The sequence below is a fragment of the Pleurodeles waltl genome, chromosome 10, assembly GCF_031143425.1.
Source record: "Pleurodeles waltl isolate 20211129_DDA chromosome 10, aPleWal1.hap1.20221129, whole genome shotgun sequence".
NCBI classification, from domain to species: domain Eukaryota; kingdom Metazoa; phylum Chordata; class Amphibia; order Caudata; family Salamandridae; genus Pleurodeles; species Pleurodeles waltl.
The window spans coordinates 1035211534-1035234504 of NC_090449.1; the positions used below are offsets into that span (position 1 = coordinate 1035211534).

The window sequence follows — 22971 nt, forward strand, 5'->3', positions numbered from 1 at the left end:
TTCCAAACCTAGCACTAACTTTGCCTATGCGGATAAGGGAAATTATATGTTCACATTATGTTGACAGTCCACAGCGAGTATGGAGTGAAAGTGAGATTGAAGTTTTAGCTCTTGAATAAAGGGAAAAAATAGCTTAATCCAGTTTCCAAACTGTAAATGAAGTACCACAAAACTACCTCTAGATGGCGCTTGGAACTATAAAACCATAGTGCTGTCCACCTTTTCATTTCTGCCGACGGAAAGGTGAGTGGGCACAAATTTGGCATTTATGCAACGTTGCAAATGTTTTTTGCAACATTTCATTACTTCAGTGAAGGTAAGGACTTACGCTTTAACGTTCTTCAAAAATGCAATTTGTGGCTACAATTGCTGCACAAGGTTAGGACTCTGTCAGCTGCTAGCTTCCGGTTTATCTGCTAAAATGAAGTTCACAGTTCTGCGCCACGTTGAATAACAAATACATTAATACAATATTATTGTATTCCCCGCGTGCTCTGCACTTCAAAAGATAAATCCCTAAGAAATCGAGGAGGAGAAATTGTCATAATTCAGTATCTCATCGGAAAATGCAAATTTTAACTTCAGAAATTCCAGAGAGGAGAAGTAAACTGTTTTTGCACATTCGTTCTGCCTGCTAGCGTGTGGATAAAGATCGCAGATGTCGGCCAGATAAACAGGTGTTTTTGATAAGTGTCTGGGTCTTGAAATATCTGGGCTGATGGCTAAGGTGAAGAGTTCTAAGAAACCTTGAGTTCAATTCATATTTAAAAATATTGTCTCTCACTGCAACGATGCGGAGATCCAAGAAGCCATTCAGCTTCCGGATATAGTCTGTACAGTGGTGTGATGCAAAGTGATGCTCCCCTCACCCCCACCCCCTGCAGAATGTGAACAGAGTCCCCTTACTCTCTCACACCTCACAGATATTCATTGGCCTTGGGCTGAATGGAGGACATTTAAATAGCTGAGTGCCCCCACCCGAAGGGTGGGCGGCCCTCCTGCACTCCAGGGGCCTGAGTTACACACTGATTCTGTATACCAAAGCCTAGTCATTCAAACCATTTCTTCCAGAAAGCGAATTCAGAACTGCTGTTGAAGTCCTGGTACTCGAGCATGAATGGTAGTATTGCTCTGCTCCATGGCCTGTAAGGCACCACAACAGCACCCATTAGGGGCATCCCATGCACCGCAGCATGTTTATCCAGGGCCTGAACAAATATGATCACATCAACCCCATCCGGATGGAATTTCACTGGATGCCCTTACTAGTCCGCACCATAGGCAAAACCAGCTGCATCAATTTTAAAGCCATCATGAGCAGCCCCCCTGGATCTAACGTGGTTCTCAGCACACCCACAGCCAGGACGCCACCACAACGCAGAGCAAGAAGTTTAAAAAAGAAAGGACAAGGCATCAGGCCTTTTGCATCTTTGTACACCAGATCTGGACCAACAGCCTTTATTCATCAGGACAGCTCCAATGCTGCTCCAATGCAGGAAAGAGTTGACATGCATTTCTGCTTCCGAGAACCCAGATACCTCTTCTATCACTGACTGTATGCTTACCTTTGATCCTGTACAAAAGCTAGGTTTGCACTATACAACTACTACACGCATACATTATTACTTAGTGGCAGAGATCTAATCAAATGTATAGTGTACTTCAGAGCAGTGCTTAATTTGTAAATAAAAAGGTGCCGGTGCCCTAAGCTCTCCTCTGAAACATGCGGCTGCTGCAATTAAATGTGGGAGCACGGAATGCTGAGGCAGCGTAATCCTGAAGCCATCTCGGGTCTCTTCAATCCATTTACAGCCACTCCCTGCCCCCTCATGCTCACTCTTGCAGCTTTCTGCTTTCTCCCATTGATGCTTTTTCGTTTTTCTCTTCCTCCCTCTTTCCCATATGTGACTTTTGCTCGCAGCAAATGCTTGGGGCAGAAGAAAAAGCACCTGCCCTCAAAAATAAGTGCTGGTGCTGAGCACCGGAAACAACAAGCACAAATTAAGCCCTGCCTTAGACCCTACTAGACATACGCAAAACTGGAGGCTATATCTTTAGCATGCAGGACCGGATATCCTATTGTGACCACAGGCTCCTACACACTCGTTGGCCTAGTGCGCCCAATGGAGCCCGGTGACAACTGAGCACCACAGGCTGGAAAATGAAAATAGAGTACAGGGGAACCATCGTGGGCACGCGCAGTAGATTATGGAACACAAAAGTTTTCACGAAGTAGAACTAAAATGGAGGCTTGTGACTCACCGTTCCTGTTGTCCCCAAGGACAAGTGATTCATCTGTTGGGTGAGAGGGCCCATCATACTCGCCGGCTGCATGGACATAGTGTGGTCCATTGTGGGTGTTATCACAGCCCCCTGTGAACAAAAAGACCATGATGTCACTGGGCGTACATGTACTCGAACAATCCTCAGGTTCACATAGCAATGCAGGGATACAGGGTCAAAGCATAAGTGCTCCTATGCCACACTCTTCTTCCTCCAGAGAAGGCAGGCTGTCACTCAAGGCTGATGGACAATGGTTAGGAGGAAAATATGCATGTTATATGAAGTCTACGATGGTCTTGTGGCAGACGGTAATTCACAACTCTTAGCTAATATAGCACATAGATGTTACATTTCTGTGTAAGTATTCTGCGAAAAAATACTGGGATGCTTTCTACTTCCACAAGGAGCTGAAAACCCACCTCAAATGACTCCTCGTCGTGGGGTGACTAAATGCACGCCAGCCCGAAAACGTTCCCTCTTCATCCTTTTCCATTATCCTTTCTCCCGCTTGTCCCCACCCTCCTTTCTTGTACCAGCCCACCCATGCTCCCTCACTGTAAAGCCTCACCCTTGCTGCCATGTCCCTCTGCTCTCTTCCCCTCTCCATCTTATTCTGGACTGGTCTGTTGCTACATTTGCACAATACAAATCACACACGCAGTAATGCCTTTCTTATAGCACTTCATACCACACTTCTGCTGTTTCTAAGCACTGTATAGAGGGGGTTTTGTATCACCCAATTTCTGGTACTGAATCCACTTGGACTCCAGAAGGATGGAGAGCTGAGTTGGCCCTGCTCGGATTTTAACTTGTTACCTTCAGATCGCAGCAGTGATTCCTAACTTCGATCCACCATTCTCTCGACTAATGGACTGCGCCCTCTCTCCCTTCCCACAATGATCCTCCATCGTACCTTCCATATTTATTTACTGGCGCTTACTAAGCGTCACTGCAACCCAGTGTCAGCCCCTGATTGTTTTTTTAAAATTAATTTACTCCTTGTGCCCCCTGCACATCTGCTGCTAGCTTGTAACTCATTCTGTAATTAACTCTGTATCTCCCCAACTCCCTAATAAGATGGTTTTTAACTCTACAAGTGCGGACAGATAAAATGTAGGCTTGAGATCCACGAGACATTGGATTCAATCGACTACAATCCATTTATTCATCCTGAGTGAGTGAGTTCGTCTTCTGCGCATCTGCTCCCAGACCTGCCAAAGCCCAGAATGCACTGCAGCGTGCTTAACTAATGTAGGAGGTGCTAGTCACAGGAACAGACATACAACCAGGGGTTTCCCTCTTGTTTGTGTTTATTCACGTTGGGATACAACTGACTGAGGCACCAGGCTTGTCAGTGCCCCGAGTCCACGCGCCAGGAAACTGACAGCTTCGGAACTTACAGTCGTGTCAGGTTTCCCAAATCCTGTGCAGGGTTTTCGTTGCATTTTGCAGCACTTTGGGAAGAAAAACCGAAGCCTGCATGCAAACTTAGCTGTACTTTACCACCTAAACGAACGAGTCCAGGACTATATTGGTGTCCATGGGTAGAGGGACGAAGTTAGTTCATAATTACAGAATCCCTTACCACCCCCTAGCTGGATCACTTGGTCCAGCCATACAGAGAGCTCCATATTAAAGTGATGCTAGTCATCCTCACGCCTTCGGTGCTACCACAAATAGGTAATAGATCCAACTAGATCCCAGAAGTATGGTCCAGGTGCTAGGAGAATGGAGCACGAAAGTGGTAAAATGCCATTTTGCAGGCAGCTCGAAAAATCTTTGCACCTGAGCTACCCAGATGTACACAGTGGCACTAGGTATGCTGAACCAGAGCAGTGCAAATAAAGCCATTTCTGCCTCAGCAATCTTTCTGGGATTTTGCAGGTTGCATAACATATGGTGATTCCCACATTGATTGAAAAGCGATTGCATCCCAAGGTGCTGTGCATTTGTCACACTGAGTCTACGAGCAGGCGGTTAGCAGCTGCAATGAGGAAGTTCTGCATTTCCCTTTTATTGGGTGAGAGGGGAAGCTCATCACCAAACTGATCCCCTCTCAAGGCACGCAAACCCCGCAATCAGTTCGATTGGGAAACCTGTCTCTTTAGGAGAAAGCAGTTACAATGGTGGCCAAGGTGGGTCATTCCCAGGGCCCGTGGTTTATGCGCCGGGGAGGGCCAAATTTTGTGTGAGGATTGACTAAATTATGAGGTAAGGAGAGACAAATTATGTGGAATCAAGCAGCACATTTTGTGATAGTATCACCATTGTTGCCTCAATTCAGGAAGGACCTTAAGACGTGGCTCTTCGACTGATTCACAGAGGACCGGCCCCCCTCAGCGCCTTGAGACCCTTGCGGGTGAGTAGTTGCGCACTATAAATTTGATTTGATTTGACCTCATTATTTTTACAGATTAACACATTCTTGGCAAAGGTTCCACCTCATTAATATCACTTTGACACCCAAATACAGAAATAAGCAACTGAAGGATGACCAGTCAACCTTTGCAAAGGGCCTTTCATCTGCAGACTATCTGGCAAATTACCTTACTATTTGGCAAATGCGGAAAATATGGTGTTGATACGCAGCGCAAAACAGAGGCTCAGCTGCAATGGAACTAGCTTCTTATGTGCAACCGAGTGCTCAAATACTTTAGTTTATAGGGATCCCAGTTGGCGCCAGTGGTTAGCACTAAAATTCATTTCACATTTGGAGGACAACTTGACTCTAAACCAGAACTAATGTTTTGCAGTAACAAGCAGGAGAGAGCCGTGTTACTTCTAATACTAATGAGAGCGGCTTATGCTAGTTCCAACAAAAGGAACTTCAAGCTCCCAATTGCAGGCAGCCAGAAGATGCTCTGCTTTATGGGCTAGGGGTGGTGTGGGCACGGTCAGCACTTCCGCTAACAGAGTTGTGAGCGGTTCCGTTCAGGCTTGGGCACACGTGCCCAACAATGGTGGTCATGCCAGTCTCGTTGATGCCACTTATATGGAATTAATCATGTTCAGGGTTGGACTGGCCTACCAGGCAATCAGGCAATGCCCGATGACAGGTCAGGGTGTGGGCTGGTTTCATGGCCTGGTGAGCCGGTTGTTACTGTTTATTTCCCATGTATTACCACTTTTTAATTATATGCTTCACTAATGTGGGCTATAGACTCCCTGATCTGGAGTATCCTCTCAGGTTTCAGCCACTTGACGTGCCACAAGGTCACGCCTGCGGAGGCCTCTTACCGATATACTGGCTGATTAACATGACATGAGTAAATTGGCTCCCAAGCAGCTCCTCTATGGATCATTTTCAACTCTGAATGCATTACCATATCTCACATTAGAAAAAGTGCCAGTATTTTGACTCACTCATATGACTTAAAAATCAATAACTTTTGCTAACACTCAAGCCATTTGTGATAAAATGTTGAAGCCTTTGACTCTTCTGCCAAGACCACCATAGATTCCTCTACAAGACCAACCATGAGTTTGAACTCCAAGCCCTGCAGAATAAAAACATTTTATTTTATGTTTTTGTAGGTTATTTTATATCATTTAGAGTTTTTATGTCATTTTATTGAGGCAGACCTCTGTGGAAGCGTACTCAGATGGTATCAACACTGCCCTAAGTGCACTTGCTAAAATCAAAGAACGTTTTCTGCTGAGTAGATATGCAATAGTGTCCCCACTTACATCATTGGTGAGGCATAGCGCGCTGTACTGTGTACGGTCCTCGAGGTGCATCTCAAGAAGGATGATGACATACCAAAAAAGTACTGTATGGTGAAGCTTGGAGATGTGAGAATACTAAGGAGAAGAAGGATGTAGCAAGAGGCGTCCACAGTCTTTAAAGAACCAAAAACAATTCATGCTAAAACCTGGTTTGCAGCAGCAGAGGTACCTCAAGCAGGATTACTCCTGCGTCAATGACCAATGGGTGAGTCTTAGATTCAGCAACTTCTACCAGGATTACTCCTGCTTCTAACAGGATTACTCCTGATTCAGTGGGCAAGGGTTGAGTCCAACTCCTGATTTAATGGAAAAAGGGTGTGTCCTAACTCTACCTACCAGGAATACTCCTCAATCAAAGGGCAATGGATTAGTCCTGACCTCAGTTACCTTTACAAGTATTACTCCTGATACAATTAGCAATGGGTGAGCACTAGACTTAACTACTTCTACCATGATTACTGCTGACTGAATGAGCAACAGGTGGGTCCTAGGCTTAACTACATCTACGAGGATTACTCCTGATTCAATGAGCAACGACTGAATCCTGCACTGGGATACCAATACCAGGATTACTCCTGATTCAATGTCCAATTGGTGAGTCCTGACTCTTAGACTCAGCTAATTCTACCAGGATTGCTCCTGATTCAATGGTCTCCAGGTGAGTCCTGAGCTCAACTACCTCTACCAAGATTACTCCTGATTCACAGAGCAACTAGTGAGTATTAGACTCAGCTACTTGTACCAGGCATACTGCTGATTCAGTGAGCATTTGGTGAGTCTTAGACTCATCTACTTCTACCAGGATTACCCATGATTCAATAGGCCCCAGGTGAGTCCTGGACTCAACCTTCTCTACCAGGAATACTTTGAATTCAATGAGCAAAAGGTGAGTCTTAGACTCATCTACCTCTACCAGAATTACTCCTGATTGAATGGGCCACAAGCAAGTCTTGGACTCAGCTACCTCTATCAAGGTTACTCCTGATTCAACGAGCACCGGGTGAGTCTTACCACTCATCTATCTGTACCAGGACTACTCCTGATTCAATAAGCAACAGGTGAGCCTTAGACTCATTTACCTCTACCAGGATTACTCCTGATTCAATGAGCAACAGGCGAGCCTTAGACTCATTTACCTCTACCAGGATTACTCCTGATTCAATGAGCAACAGGTGAGCCTTAGACTCATTTACCTCTACCAGGATTACTCCTGATTCCATGGGCAACGTGTGAGTCCTGGCCTCATTTACCTCTACCAGGATTACTCCTGATTCAAGGAGCAAGGTAGACTCATCTACCTGCACCAGGACTACTCCTAATTCAATAAGCAACAGGTGAGTCCTGGCCTCACTTACCTCTACCAGGATTACTCCTGATTCCAGGAGCAACAAGTGACTCCTAGATTTAACTACCTCTACCAGGATTACTCCTGATTGAATGAGCAACAGGCGAGACCTGGAATTAAGTAACTCTACCAGGATTACTCCTGATTGAATAAGCAATGGGCCAGTCTTAAACACAGCTACCTCTACCAGGATTAGTCCTGATTCAGTGAGCAAAAGGTGAGTCCAACTCCTGATTCAATGTACAACAGGTGCGTCCTGGACTCAGCTACCCCTTCCAGTATTACTCCTGATTCAATGGGCCACAGGCGAGGCCAGGACTCAGTTACCTATACCAGGATTACTCCTGATTCAGTGGGCAAGAGGCGAGTCCAACTCCTGATTCAATGTACAACGGGTGCGTTCTGGACTCAGCTACCCCTTCCAGGATTATTCCTGATTCAATGGGCCACAGGCCCATTGTCCAGGGCTCAGTTACCTATACCAGGATTACTCCTGATTCAAAGGACAAAGGGTGCGTCCTGGACTCAGCTACCTCTACCAGGATTACTCATGATACAATGGGTAACAAGCATGTTCTAAACTCAGTTACATCCACTAGGATTACTCCTTATTCAATGGGCAATAGGTGAGTACAACTTCTGATTTAATGGGCAATGGTTGAGTCCTGGACTCAGCCACCTGTACCAGGATTACTTCTGACTCGATGGGCAATGGGTGAGTCCTGGTCTCAGTTACCTCTACCAGAATAACTCCTGATTCAATGGGCAACAGATGAGTTCTTGACTCAATTACCTATAACAGGATTACTCCTGATTCAATAGGCAATTGGTGAGCCTGGTGGCGTTCCACAAGAGGCTTCATTCAACAGGCCCTAACCAGGGTCCTAGCCAATGTAAGACACTATATCTAACCCCATCCTCCTTCCAGTCTTACTGAACCCCACACGTACAAGGGAAACAAAGTCTCATACTTTGGACTCATAAATCAAGCCATGGTGCCCACTGGTGGAGGCCATCTTTCTATGCACAATCTGAACTTTGTTTTTGGCTCTTTATGATTGACTTTCTTGCTTGATTATTGTGCAACAGAGGTATCATCTGAGCTCTGGTCCCTTACACTGATAAATCGACATGATTTTATGAAAACCTTTATTTGATTGCCCCTGGGAACTACAGAGTTACATCATGGATTAAGGCTGGGGGCCCAATTTAGAGTTTAACGGAGAGGGTATAGATCGCAAAGGTGATGGACTACCCTCTCTGCCAAACTGAAGGTCCGCCTGCTGCACTGAGTCGGGTGGACCGTCAGAATGTTGATGGTGGAAACACTCTGTCATACTTGCGAGTGCAAGAGATGTCTGCTGGGCCAATGGACATCTCTAAATTTGGCAGGCAAGTACTCCCCAGGTTGACGGACCACTTTACTCCATCCCCATGATCACCAAACTCTAAATCGCGCTCCTAATTACATATGTGGTCTGATCTTTGTTTCACTGTTTTTTTACCTTAAAGAATGTACTTTTTTCCAAGAAAAAGGAAAAGTTTTAAAACTGCATTTCTTCCAGTGTCAAGCCTTGAATCTAGTGCACCTCATCCCTACTAACAAACAACCGCCAGTGTGTGCTACTAGTTCCAGTTTGACCTCTTTGTTAAATTACAGCCACCCCGCCCCCAACATACTTGTCCTCCACCTCTGGACAAGTGGGAATATTATCTGTACTAGATACAAGAATCCCTATTTCCACTCCTCATCAGCTAACCTTGTTTGTCCATTAATCCTGATACACTAAATGCATAATCATGTCTGTTTTGGTATGGTATAAAAAGGGCCACTGAAATTATGTGGCAGTGGAGCACCATACTATGAGGCACGGTTAACTAAATTATGTGGGATAAAAAGTCAAATTATGTGGTGTAATGGAGCACATTTTTGGATAATATTGCTTCATTATTTTGAAACGTATACACATGGTAATACTACCTGGCCAAAGCTTTTGCTTCACTAGTACCAGTTTAACAAGCAAATACGGCTATAAGTAACTGAAAGATGCGCAGTCAACCTTTGTAATGGGTCTTCCACTGCGCAGGGATACGTGTTGCTACATTTCTAGTAACTTTTGATGCGACTGAGCGAGAAACATTTTTTATTGGTAGAATCTACAGATTTTGCAGTAGATGATGGATGAAGTGGCAAATGGGGAAATCCATAATTACGTGGAAAACACTGCATCAGCAGAAGTGCATAATTCCACTGGCCCTGGAGATAAGACCCCGGCTTTGGCCAAGCTATCTCCTTTACAGAACCAAATACTGAAGTCAGTTCTCAACCATGTACTTCAACAGTGCTAGTCACCTGCTTGGAACATGTAAAACCACTTTTAGGCAAGGACACAGGCATAAAAAATTTAAACTTTGCACTTGTATAGTGCACTACTCACCCGTTAGGGTCTCAAGGCGCTGTACGCATACCGCTGTGGAACACCTCCTGGCTTTTTTCCTGTGAGGCGCCCACTCCTGGGCAACCCCAGGGTGAAGCCAGGCATCCAAGCGCTGTCAGGTCCGTTGTGGAGATTAAGCAAGCTATTGCCCAGAGTTACAGAGTGGGACCCATTAATTAGATTAGGCACCGAGGCGAGAATGATCTGGTCCAAGGGAATTGAGCCCAAGACCTGCAGAGGTGGGAATTGAACCCTGGTCCCAGCCAGATCTCTGCATCAGGGGCTGCTGCTCTAACCATTGTGCCACACTTCACTATCATCAATCGTGTTGCATTGAAACAGAAGGTGAAGATACATCTTGGCAGATTCTGCGCACAATATTGCATCCACAGGTCTTTGTGAAGGACTCAATGGCAGTGGTGGAGTATAAGAAGAGATGCCCAAGCTTAAGAGATCAGTGCGCATAATTGGAAGTGAAGCAGACTAAAGCGGGTACCACCATGTGGCCTTGCAGCGGTTGCTCATTTTTTAATTTATCACTTAAGACTTGGGTTTAAGAAGAGTACGGGATACAATTCCACTTCCTACATAGAATGTAGATAACCTCTAAGCGGCTGGCAAGGATGTGCACAGGCATGTCATGAGGTTGTGAGTGATGCGCTCAAACAGTGGTAGACTTTCGATTTATCACCTATAAATGCCCAAAGAATGAATGGCCATATCTATGCGCCCAGTTGCGTGGCACTTGCACCACACAACTCAAAAATTAGATTTATGAAGCCATAAAAGGCCACCTGTGGCACCGAGTAGCTTCATAAATTTGGAGTTACACAACGCAGTGCAAATGACCTTGTTGTGTTATTCTGCCCCAGACAGGCATTCCATGGTTGTTGGATGGGTGTTCCCACAGACCATCCATGGATTTTGCGGCATTCCCAGATTTACCAGAAGTGGTATACCCGGGAATGCACCAAAATGCTACGCCTTCCCAAGCAAGGGATAACAAGAAGAGATCTTTATTTCTCCTCTTTTTTTCTGCTTTCTATGTGTGCTGCATTCTGCAACACACAAAGAAAGAGGAAAATACCTCAATGGCACCAGTGCAGGGACAAAGACAGGACTGTGCCGTATTCTTTTAAATAAAATGCATTCCTGCCATTTCCTTGTCATTCAGCATAGCAAGGTGACTCGCTGCCCCGCGCTGCATGACTTGGCCATAAATATGGCCCAAGGTGTTCTGGTGGGAGGTTGTTGGTAGTCTATAACACATCACTGGAGTGCGGCTGCCTAAATCTGGAAAACAGTGCCTGTTGTGTCTATTCCCCATGCGAAAGGGGCATAAAAATGAAAGCACGAATGCTGGTGTTGAGGACGGTCCAGGTAAAAGCGCAAATAGGTACTCTCTGGGCATTCTCCAGGCCCCAGAGCTTAGCAGGGGGGAAAAAGACATCCAGGATGCTGGCTGATTGACAGCACATTAAAACAACGCGACGAGATGGGAAAGTGACAGACTTGGCTGATTGGGCAGACATGATGACCAGAATATCAGACCCACAAAACAGTAGACTGCCTTGAGATGGAGGGGGAGGGGGGCGTCAATGAGGCCGGAAAGTAACCATGGGTGTTTTTAAGGCATCTAAGTAGAAAACTGAAATGTACAAACACCTGGGTGGTGGGGGGGGGTGGCAGGGGGGGCGGTGTTAGCTCAAGGTACTATGTAATTACTGCTGTAACAGAACGTATTTGGAAGGGGGACACAGTTTCAGATGTCCCTATGATATTGATGTTGTCACTATTAGTTAAAACAATAAACAGAATTTAAAAGAAAAGATGACATAGGCTCAATTCCTCTTCTGGTGCTCACACAGCTCTCTGGTGGTCAGAGCTGTGGAGGAGTTCATCAATGCAAACCGAGGTACATGGAGCAGCTGTGCAGGAAGTAAGACCTGGTGCAGTGACAAAGTAATGCGTGTGGCATATCAGACCATACAATCCTAGCTGTGGGTCACACAGGTCCTATATAGTGGTCTGGGAGTGGTGAGATCTGAAGGGGCAATGGGAACAGGAGTAGGGTATGAGCCCGCCTGATTTGGGACACACCACTTCTAAACTAAAAGAGGGTGTCAGTTCCAAATGAGATTAAGAAAATCAATCTTGAATATTAAGGATCAAATTTACTAAATGCTCAAGCAATGCAACTCAGCAGCATTGCATGCCAGGGAGGGAGCAGGGGAGTGCCATATCAACATTGCATGCCAGGGAGGGAGCAGGAGAGTGCCATATCAAAGTTGCATGACAGGGAGAGGGCAGGGAGTGCCATATCAACGTTGCATGACAGGGAGGGAGCAGGGGAGTGCCATATCAAAGTTGCATGACAGGGAGAGGGCAGGGGAGTGCCATATCAAAGTTGCATGACAGGGAGGCAGCAGGGGAGTGCCATATCAACGTTGCATGACAGGGAGGGAGCAGGGGAGTGCCATATCAATGTTGCACGACAGGGAGGGAGCAGGGGAGTGCCATATCAACGTTGCATGACAGGGAGAGGGCAGGGGAGTGCCATATCAAAGTTGCATGACAGGGAGGGAGCAGGAGAGTGGTATATCAATGTTGCATGACAGGGAGGGAGCAGGGGAGTGCCATATCAAAGTTGCATGACAGGGAGGGAGCAGGGGAGTGGTATATCAATGTTGCATGACAGGGAGGGAGCAGGGGAGTACCATATCAAAGTTGCATGACAGGGAGGGAGCAGGGGAGTGGTATATCAACGTTGCATGACAGGGAGGGAGCAGGGGAGTGCCATATCAACGTTGCATGACAGGGAGGGAGCAGGAGAGTGCCATATCAAAGTTGCATGACAGGGAGAGGGCAGGGAGTGCCATATCAACGTTGCATGACAGGGAGGGAGCAGGGGAGTGACATATCAAAGTTGCATGACAGGGAGAGAGCAGGGGAGTGCCATATCAAAGTTGCATGACAGGGAGAGGGCAGGGAGTGCCATATCAACGTTGCATGACAGGGAGGGAGCAGGGGAGTGCCATATCAAAGTTGCATGACAGGGAGAGGGCAGGGGAGTGCCATATCAAAGTTGCATGACAGGGAGGCTGCAGGGGAGTGCCATATCAATGTTGCATGACAGGGAGGGAGCAGGAGAGTGCCATATCAAAGTTGGATGACAGGGAGGGAGCAGGGGAGTGCCATATCAAAGTTGCATGACAGGGAGGGAGCAGGGGAGTGGTATATCAATGTTGCATGACAGGGAGGGAGCAGGGGAGTGCCATATCAACGTTGCATGACAGGGAGGGAGCATGGGAGTGCCATATCAAAGTTGCATGACAGGGAGGGAGCATGGGAGTGCCATATCAACTTTGCATGACAGGGAGGGAGAAGGGGAGTGCCATATCAACGTTGCATGACAGGGAGGGAGCAGGGGAGTGCCATATCAAAGTTGCATGACAGGGAGGGAGCAGGGGAGTGCCATATCAACGTTGCATGACAGGGAGGGAGCATGGGAGTGCCATATCAAAGTTGCATGACAGGGAGGGAGCATGGGAGTGCCATATCAACTTTGCATGACAGGGAGGGAGAAGGGGAGTGCCATATCAACGTTGCATGACAGGGAGGGAGCAGGGGAGTGCCATATCAAAGTTGCATGACAGGGAGGGAGCAGGGGAGTGGCATATCAATGTTGCATGACAGGGAGGGAGCAGGGGAGTTCCATATCAACATTGCATGACAGGGAGGGAGCAGGAGAGTGCCATATCAACGTTGCATGACAGGGAGGGAGCTGGAGAGTGGCATATCCACAGAGATATGGCCCTCTCTTTCCCTCTTAGTGCGGGTGCAGAATTTTGCTGCCGAGTGCCACACACACACCTTTGTCCCATACTACAAGGGTGTGTGCATGAGTCTAGCATAGGTTTTATACTAGAAGGATTCCCTTCCAGTACACAATACTATGCCTAGACAACTTTTAAAAGTTTACCTATTTTGTATGTGTGCTGTACAGTGCAGCACACATGCAAAGTGGGCAAAGAACAAAGAAATGAAAATATTCCTCCTTTTGATGTCTGCTTTCAAGTGGGTTTAATTTTTGATGCAAAACGGTGTCTTATATTTTTGGTAAATAGGATTTTGCATCATAAAGCATGGATGGTTGCATGGGAACGCCTGTGTACCACACAAGTAACACTCCCTTGATACTAAGTAATACAAAGCAGTGCTTTACATAATATGTTTTGAGCCGGAAAACAAATAACTAAAACATTTTGTGCTGGTTTGCATCACTTTTGTGAAGTAAACTCTGCGCAAAATGTTTTTAAATCTGGTCCTAAGTATAATTAGTGAGTAAAAACACAAAGAATTGAGCTATGTGCTGGCAGGAACTTGAAAAACCCACCAGCAGTGAAGATAGTCATAAATGATAGACCCTTAGTGCCAGAGAGAAGAATTGACATTAAAGGCAAAAACACTCAGGACACATGGACTCTTCGTTTTCACACCACCATCCAGCTCCTGGAAGGGATACTCGCCTTCAAGAGAGCCAGCGATGCTGTAGTAGAAGCAATCCTGGCATGATATTCATATGACACATCCACATAACAAACAGAGGACCGAAAGGACAAAATAACACCACATCAAGCCTAGGGGCATATTTAAGAGCCCCTAGCACAATTGGAGCGTCACTTTTTGTGATGCTCCTCTATGCACTGCGCTGCATTTACAAGGCGACGTTAAGCCACATTATAAATATGGCCCCTTAACACGCAGCACTTTGCGTGTAAGGGGCCTGCAATGGGTGTTGCTGTGAGCGTGCCACAGCAACACCCATTGCATTTTGACGCTGCCCCAGATTACGAGATTTCGTGAACCCGAGAGAGCACTAAAATCTAACGCTACCCCAGGGGTGGCGTTAGCATGGCGCAACGAGGAGAAATGCTTTTATTTCTCCTAGTTTTTTGCTCTTTCTATGTGTGCTGCATTCTGCAGCTCACATAGGTGAAGCAAACCATATTAAAGATTGTTTTTGTGCAGGAAAGTGCCCCTTCCTGCACAGATAGAATCTCTCCCGCACGCAGCCATCCTTGCACCATGGCGCAAGGTTGGCTGCGTTGGCGCTCGGCAGCTAATTTAGCACTGGCGCAGGGGGAAACACAGGGGTGCGCCATATTCTTTTAAATAAGGCGCATTCCTGCATTTTAGAAGTGACGCAGTGCGGCACAGCAGCCGCGCTGCACCACTTCTAGTAAAAATGCCGCCTAATCTCTAATTCCACACTGGATACCAAAGACATAACTGATGATATCCATGAAAATCAAGTGGATGGAACCACAATCAAGGGAAAACCTGCTGTAAACTGACTATTTATCGATTGTGTACATTAAATAAATTGTATCGCATGTGAATGGGCTGGAAAATAGGACAAATAAATTGTAGTCAAATAAGGCCAAGTTGTAACTACGTGGGTATAGCAAACCACAGCCACCAACAAGAAGAAATTCTCCAAACTGTGGAATTACAGGAAATTAAGAAATGAACAAAGTCGTGTATGCAGTTCAGGCTTCTCAGCTCTCAGGGCCTGAAAGAGATCAGATGTGGCTCCACTTCTGAAAGAAACACAAAGCCCAATCATCGCCACAAGCAGCACCAATCTCCAAGCAAAAACCACCAGCATGCCAACCTCTACAGCACAATTCTGTAGATAAAGCAAGCAGGACTGCACTGTTGGGATAGTCCTGAACAGGCCGGATGTTATCATGTTTGGGAGGAAATTCGGAAAAAAAATTGTAAAGATCCCCCTTTTTCCACTTTCTCTAAATTTCACTGATTCTCGGTTCGTGGTCTTTTGTGGTGTTTCGCATATTAGTGTGCTTGTGAGCACGGTGGATATTTCCCAACGTGAAATTAAGCACTGCACCGTTCTCGGTTCTCCCAAACCCATCTATTCTCCTTCTTGAACTACTACTCCAGCTTACATACCAAATGACACCTACACGTAACATCTTATTATATCATTTTATAATACTAGTTTTGCAAACAGCGGTCTCATCGGCGGAAAACTCATAAAGACGTAAAACGTAAAAAATGCTTACATGAAAAGCTTTTAAACTAACTACACATTGATATAGTTCACATTTAAATACTCATACAAATAGTATTAATGTATATTCGAAAAAATAAAATTCGTTTTTTGGGGGGTCATTAATTTCCATAATGAAGTAATGTATGAGGGTAGAAAATCATCTTCAAAGTCCTTCCAAATTTCACCCAGGGTGCTCGGTAACATGGGTCTTTAAAACTAGAGGGTCTGGGCCACGAGTCTCTGTTTGCTGAAAATGTGGGTTACTGGGGAATGAGCAAAAAGTTATGAAAATGGGCTTCAGCAAGAGATTTCCAAAATCAAGAAAACTACAAACTGTAATCCCCCTCCAATGTATGAAGTATATTTCCAGCTTTTCTGTGGTTCACAAAAATCTAACAGCGAGTACTTACAGAAACATACAGAAGTCAGAGATTTCCATGTGTACTCCTATAGCATCACACTTAATCATCCAGATTTTTGTTCTCTAAAAAAAAAATGTTCTGCTCAGATACATTTCATACAACACCCCTGTTAAATAAAGGGTTATGTGGGTGTTCCAGTCCCTTTCCAGCGCTAAAAAAGCATATTTCTGGGGTGTGAAAAATATGAAACACGTTTGTGACTACCCCACTTTGTTAATCAGTTAAGGATGTGCACAAAAATGTACACAACTACTCTCCCTCAGCCTCACTGTGTTAGCCTTTTTTCAATACTTTGCACTCCATTTTAGTTTGAGGTTTTACATTATACCAATCTGTATGACAGTTTTCAGTGTACCAAATGTATGTTAGACGTGCATGGCACATAGATCTGCAGGCGCTTGTTTTATGAAGGGGTAGGCAAAACCTGCAGAGTTACATAAAAAAACTTAGGGCCAGATGTATCAAGAATGCCTTTTGCGAGTCGGAAATAGTGATTTTTAAGAAATCGCTATTTCTGATTCGCAAAATGCAATGTATCACATTTGCGATTCGGTAATAGTGATTTCTTAAAAATCGCAAATGCTATTACCAAATCGCAAATTGCGATACCGGCCCCATTCGCACCTATGGGGCTGTAGGCCCATGTTTGCGAATTTTTTGCATTTCCAGAATTGCGATTTCTTAACTGGAAATCGCAATTTTGGAAATGCAAAACCCCCAGTGTGCTGGGGGCCTAAAGCCCCCTCTGCTGCACCCCAAAAAGTTTTTTAGGACATGTAAGGTGCACACATGCCAAAAGGGCATGTGTGCTTTACATGTACATTTTAAAAATGCATTTTAAATGCATTTTTAAAATTTGCACATGGTTACCACCAAGTTCAACTTGGTGGTAATTAGCAATTCCTAAATGCCCAATTCGCATTAAGGAATTGCTTCTTACATGTGCTTAGAAATCGCAAATAAGGATCCTTATTTGCGATTTCTTATTTAGAGAGTCGCAATTTGCAACTCTCTAAATAGGGTGCAGTTTTAAGGAATCGCTATTTTAGCGATTCCTTAAAATTGCTTTCAGAATGCCTTTGATACATTCTGAAATGGCTTTTTGCATTCGCAAACGGGCATTCGCACCGTTTGCAAATGCAAAAAGCTTTGATACATCTGGCCCTACATGAGAATCTGCGGTGTTCTGCCATCGGGTGAAAAATACGCTCTGCAGTTTAGCGCCGGGTGCCTGGAGCAGCACTGAAAAATCAGTGCGAACGGCACCATGTATTGTGCAAGAGTTCCTGGCCATTCCAGTTGATTTTGCTGCCGCTCAAGTAGAAAATATACTCGAGCTGCCGCAAATCTTCTCAAGAGCCACCACTACGACCGGTGTTAGAAAATCATGCTAGGGGACATCAAATCTTGCTCGTGTTACCTGGAGACACCTGGCAATTCGTGGAATTTGGCCGAACTCCGAGTTAAAGAGCAACGTGCAGTGGCCAAATTTCCACCAATTCCGCAGAGGGAATGAAACATTCAGCTCACTCCTCGTTTTATGTATTTAAACAGCATTGGGTACTCCTGTTGCTTAACTTTTGTGCGCTCACACTTAACGATAAGGGAAGGATGAGGCTGCTTTTCCAACATGGCTGCTGAAAAATCATGATCAACTCTGTCAGGGTCAGAAGATGTCAGAAGAAAGGGAACCGCCACTGAGAAAAGTCACTTAGCATTTTTATAGTCATTTACATTTTCTCTTATGAAAATCTAACACTCTGTTGGGAGTTTCCTCCTGCAAAACACATTAAAGTTATGCACTTGAAAATGTGCATGTATGAGCAGAAACGGAAATACGGATTTCGAATCAGTCAATTGTTCTTCACACAACCAATCATCCCCGCAGTCAGGAGGCAGCACAAAGCCAAACTGCAGAGAATTTGAGGGAGACCAACCGGGAGCAATGCTAGAAAATGGGAAAAAAAACAAATGGCTCTCTAAATTGAGTTTAAAAAAGAAATGGTCCGAGACATCTCCACAGGCAGTTTCCTGTCTGGCTCTGGGGACAGCCGCATCCCTCAGAGATGTCAGTGACAGATGAGAAGCTCTTCCAAGAGTTGTAGGCCCCACAACAGCAAAACAACAGGCAAGCGCGCATGCATGTCGGTTTCACCCGGCATGTACATGTGGGCGATCAATTACAGCCCCGCGCGGCATGGGGGAAAGGGGCGGCCTTTGGCAGCGGTCATTAATCTACAAGACTCGTGAGAGGAAGAACGTCTCCATATTGGTGCATGCGCTCTTGTCATACATCTGCAGTTCAGGATCTCGCGTGCGGTTTATTGCCTGCAGAACCTGGCGGTGGCTTAAGGAAGGCAATACGTAGCCTTCTTACTGCATGGTCACCTGTTTTTCTAGCCTCATTGACATTGGTCCACAATAAATTTTACTTTTAGACTATTTCCAAGGGACTGCATGGGGGATTTAGTGATTAAAGAAGGTGAACTAAAGTTATCTAACTTGGCTATAATATTCCGCAATATTTATGTCCGAATAGTGTCTACAACAGCAATTGGCCATCAGCATGTTGAACTAATTAGAAATTGTGTTCTATTGAAGCATTCATATAGCTCCTCATATCCTTTGGGAAGCGCTCAACCGCTTATAGGTGGATGGTTAGGAGGCTACTCCATTTGTTGTGCTTGACTGGTGGAGGGGGAGTTTATAATGTGGATGGGAAGAGTTTTGGTGTCATGGGCCAGGGTTGGAGGGCTGCTCACATTTTGATGCGTCAAATCTGTAAGTTGGCTTCCACATGAAATGAACTGAACAAGAGTAAGACATAGAGTGGTGTTTTGTGTGAATACATACTATTCTTGTGTGCGCAGGTAATATGTTTTGTGGTTGGACTGCAGACCACAAAGTGCTTTTTGGTTCGCTATTGAGAGGCTTGGTTGGCAGAATGTGGTTTGCATTGTAGACACCGTCCTTAATGACTTTAGATCTCTCTGATGTGAGCTCAAACTCACACAATCATCCCTTATCAGCCTGGTAGACATTGTCGAAATGCTATGAATCCCCTGCATTTACTCCTACCTCTCCAGATATCTGTTCCTTGAAACCAATACCAATCTAGCATTCCAAGAATCTCCTCCTTGATATCCGCCACAGACATTGAGGAATTACTTTCAGACTACCAAGACTATGACACTAAAACTTCACCTCCTGCTATTTTACACAGAAATCCACCACAACAGGACCAAATTTACACCCTAGTGACTCCTATACACCTACCATCATTTGCATTAGAAATCCTCCATCCCACTTTTCCAGGAATTGTACTAACTCCAACAATTTCATCACTGCCCCACAATTTCATCACATCCCACAATTTCATCACTGTCCCAGCATCTGTTCTTCCTTCACACTCAGTGTTGTACCATCCCTCAAATGCCTCTTGCACAACTGTGAATCAGCAACAAAACACACTTTGGAGATTGCTGACATTATCACTTAGTATGAGCTTCACCCTCTAGTCCCAAAAGAAACTGGCTTAATGACTCCTCTCAACCAATAACCAACCTCCTTACCAGCCCCAGGCTACTTAATTCTTCATCCAGATCCAGGTTGTGATGTGGAATTGCAATAATCCACACAAACTTGATTCAATGCAGGAGACTGAAATTGGAATAGTTCTCCTCATTTAAACATATCTCACTAGAACTCAGACCTTCATTTCAAATCACACACAATTCCACCTCCTCTACCACCCCCAAGAAACAACACCTTGCTCGACTTATGCAGCTCATGGATGAAAACTGTAATATCTCATCCAACGACAGCTTCTTGGGAGACTTTGATCTCCACAGCACAGATCCCAACAACTCTTCCATTTCTGAACTTTTACACTTACTAAATAATAATGATACCACAAATCTGTAGTGCTTCCACATACTCTAAGAAAGTCCACTGGCCTTTCTAATGGTAAAAAATTACCTTCTGAAAACTGCACCCTGTTTCCAGTGAACTGGTCTGATGACTGTCTGTTCTGCTTCTCTCTTCATCTCTCCAAATCCATCACCTTTGGCCAACAAGTGAGACCCAACAATTTGTCTAATTCTACAAAGACATTAACACTACAATCCTTGCAACTCATATCACATGCTGCCTGAAAGCAGGCCTCGGTGATTCTAACATAAACCAGCTCACTGACAATTACAATGATGCTAGGATGTTGAGCTTAAATTATGTTGCTTCACCCAAAATGAAGTGGCAAAAAAAATCAAACTAATGGCCCTCAAAAGACCTTAAGGAAGAAAGGGAGTCCCTCAAATCGACACAGCTCATCTGGCATCAGAATCACTCCCACAGGGATCTTGATTCACTACGCAAGGCTGCAAAGCAGTAAAAGAAACACATCTTCAAAGCAAAATCAACCTTCATTAGGTGTAAAATAAACTCAAGAAACACCTCAAGAAGTTTGTTGAGATTATATGACAAAATTGTCAAAACTGTACCCCCCAACTCTCAACCCACCCTCAAAAGCACAGCTGAAAAGCTGAAACAACAAGGCCCAGTTTTTTGAAGAAAAAATAAAGAACATCAAATTCTGTCCTAAGCCTCCTGAATGCACACCAGATATTACCACCCAAAGAAATTCATTTTTCAGTGAGATAATCAAAGACGAACTCATCAAATACATCTTTCACTTTTTTGACTCTGTCCCAGCCAAAATTGTAAAACTTACCAGCCACTCCTTGGCCCCCATTGGTCCAAACATATCTCCTCCTCTTTGTCTCTAGTACTTCCTGAGTGCCAAAAACTGGCCAGGTCATACCACCACTAATACAAGGAACTGGTCCTGATGAGTGTAGCAGCTTGTTTTATTTCCAGCCTATCTTTCCTCGTCCAAACATTAGAATGCTTCATTAAATTCCAACCTAAGCAGTTCATCACTGGGAATGAAGTACTAGAAACTCTGAGATTCCAGTCAAGTGTCAGAATGGCTTGAAGGACTGACACCGCTCTCCTCCAAGTTTAGATGATGCTACACGTTTCCTGGACATACGTAAAGCCTGCCTTCCCCATCTTCTTGACCTGTCAGCGGCCCTTCATATGGTCAACCACCCTTCCCTCTTTAAGACCCTGAAAAACCAAGTAGGATTGAATGGAACCACTCCCCTCTTATTCCAACCATAGCTATCAACAGGTTAAGCCAGCAAATTCTTCCTCCCGCCACTCGCTTTTTCTGCAGGGAGTGATTTCAGCATTGATCATCTCACTCACATCATTTTAACATCCATTTCAATTGCTTGTTGCTCCGCTGTGAAAAAACAACATCTTGTACCTTCTCTATGCTGACATCCAGCTGAGCATTAAAATGTCCTCCTCTAAAGATGCGTCCTCCATGCCTGTTGCCCTCTTGAGCATAAAGTTCTGGACGTCCTTGCACCATCTCAAAAGCAACCCTTCTAAAACAGAACATGTACCGATGTCGCCGCCTTAATGCGACATCCCTCAACAATTATGGCTCAACTCATTCTTTATGCTTGACTGCAAGCCCTTCATAGTCAAGCGTGCTAAATCTCTGGGTTTTATGTTGGACAAAAACACCTAAATTAGGGTACGCAGGCGTCCTGGATTTGCTGAGACAGTCCCGGTTTTTCACCAGCTGTCGTGGCAGATTTCGGGAAATTTATCTCATGTACCGGTTTTTAGAGAGGGTCGCCTGAAAACTGTGGGAAGTGACTTTTTTGTTTTTCAAAGAAGAGATAGTTAGCAGGTGTTATCAGAAAGCAATTTAATTAACAGGCATTATACTGGCTTTAAAAATTGCATTTTATTTATGTTCTCAGTGCCTCTTCTGTAATTCTGTGCTGAGGAATGCTGTCATTCTGTGCGTTCGTCTGAACTAAAATTGTAGTCCTTCTTCTATTTTTTTGTGTGAAATGTCCTGTTTTTTGGCCTTGTAATTCTGGTCACCCTAATCTGAATATACACAAACATGTAAAACCACTAGCTGACAGCACCTAGTACCTTCAAAAAGATTCAAAAAGAGATTTAAGCCTTTCATTCCTGAGTACAGCTTCAAAACAGTGGCACAATCCCTGTCCCTCTCCTTGATGGACTATAAAAGCTCCCATCTGGTCAGCAACCCTATGAAGGCAGCAGTCCCTTCAACTATGAGACTAGTAACTGGAACCTCGAGGTCTGAGCCCATCACACCAGTTCAAGACACCCTCAAACAGAAGTCAGAAGCCATTTTAAACTGGCCTGCATAGTGCACAAGGCTCTTCTTTCTAGTAGCACCCTCTGCCTAGCCAAAACTGTACCAAATAGGAGTGTGTCACTCCCTATGCAACTTCCACAGACTTCTTTGCAAAACTCCTTCCTTCAGGAAAGCAGGAATGTCAGAGTCCTTCTGCTGTAGCGCTCCGAAGCTGTGGAACGCCACCTCCCAGCCATCAGAGCTAACTCTGACTTCACACCATTTAAAAACTGGAGAAAGATCTTCCGACTTCAGGATCATTACCTAATGTAAACTAAAGGCACGGATCCCTGAAGATGTGGGATGCACCTTATTCACCCAGTGTTATCCCTAGAGATCATAAACTTCAATCCCGGCTGGGTGAGCGCCTGGAAGCCCTCACGGGTGACAAGCAGTGCTCTACAAATCAGTGCTTAATTTGTAAATAA

At 44.9% G+C, this 22971-nt stretch overlaps 1 protein-coding gene across 2 annotated transcripts in view; it reads right to left on the reverse strand.

Moving 5' to 3' along the window:
• The window catches only part of RBMS3 (RNA binding motif single stranded interacting protein 3), a 1236319-nt gene that overhangs the window by 54932 nt on the left and 1158416 nt on the right, over window positions 1-22971 (reverse strand). For both annotated transcript variants that reach the window (XM_069212004.1, XM_069212005.1), the window contains exon 11: window positions 2263-2373. In XM_069212004.1, the coding sequence (XP_069068105.1) occupies window positions 2263-2373 (111 nt within the window). The remainder of the gene's footprint in view (window positions 1-2262; window positions 2374-22971) is intronic.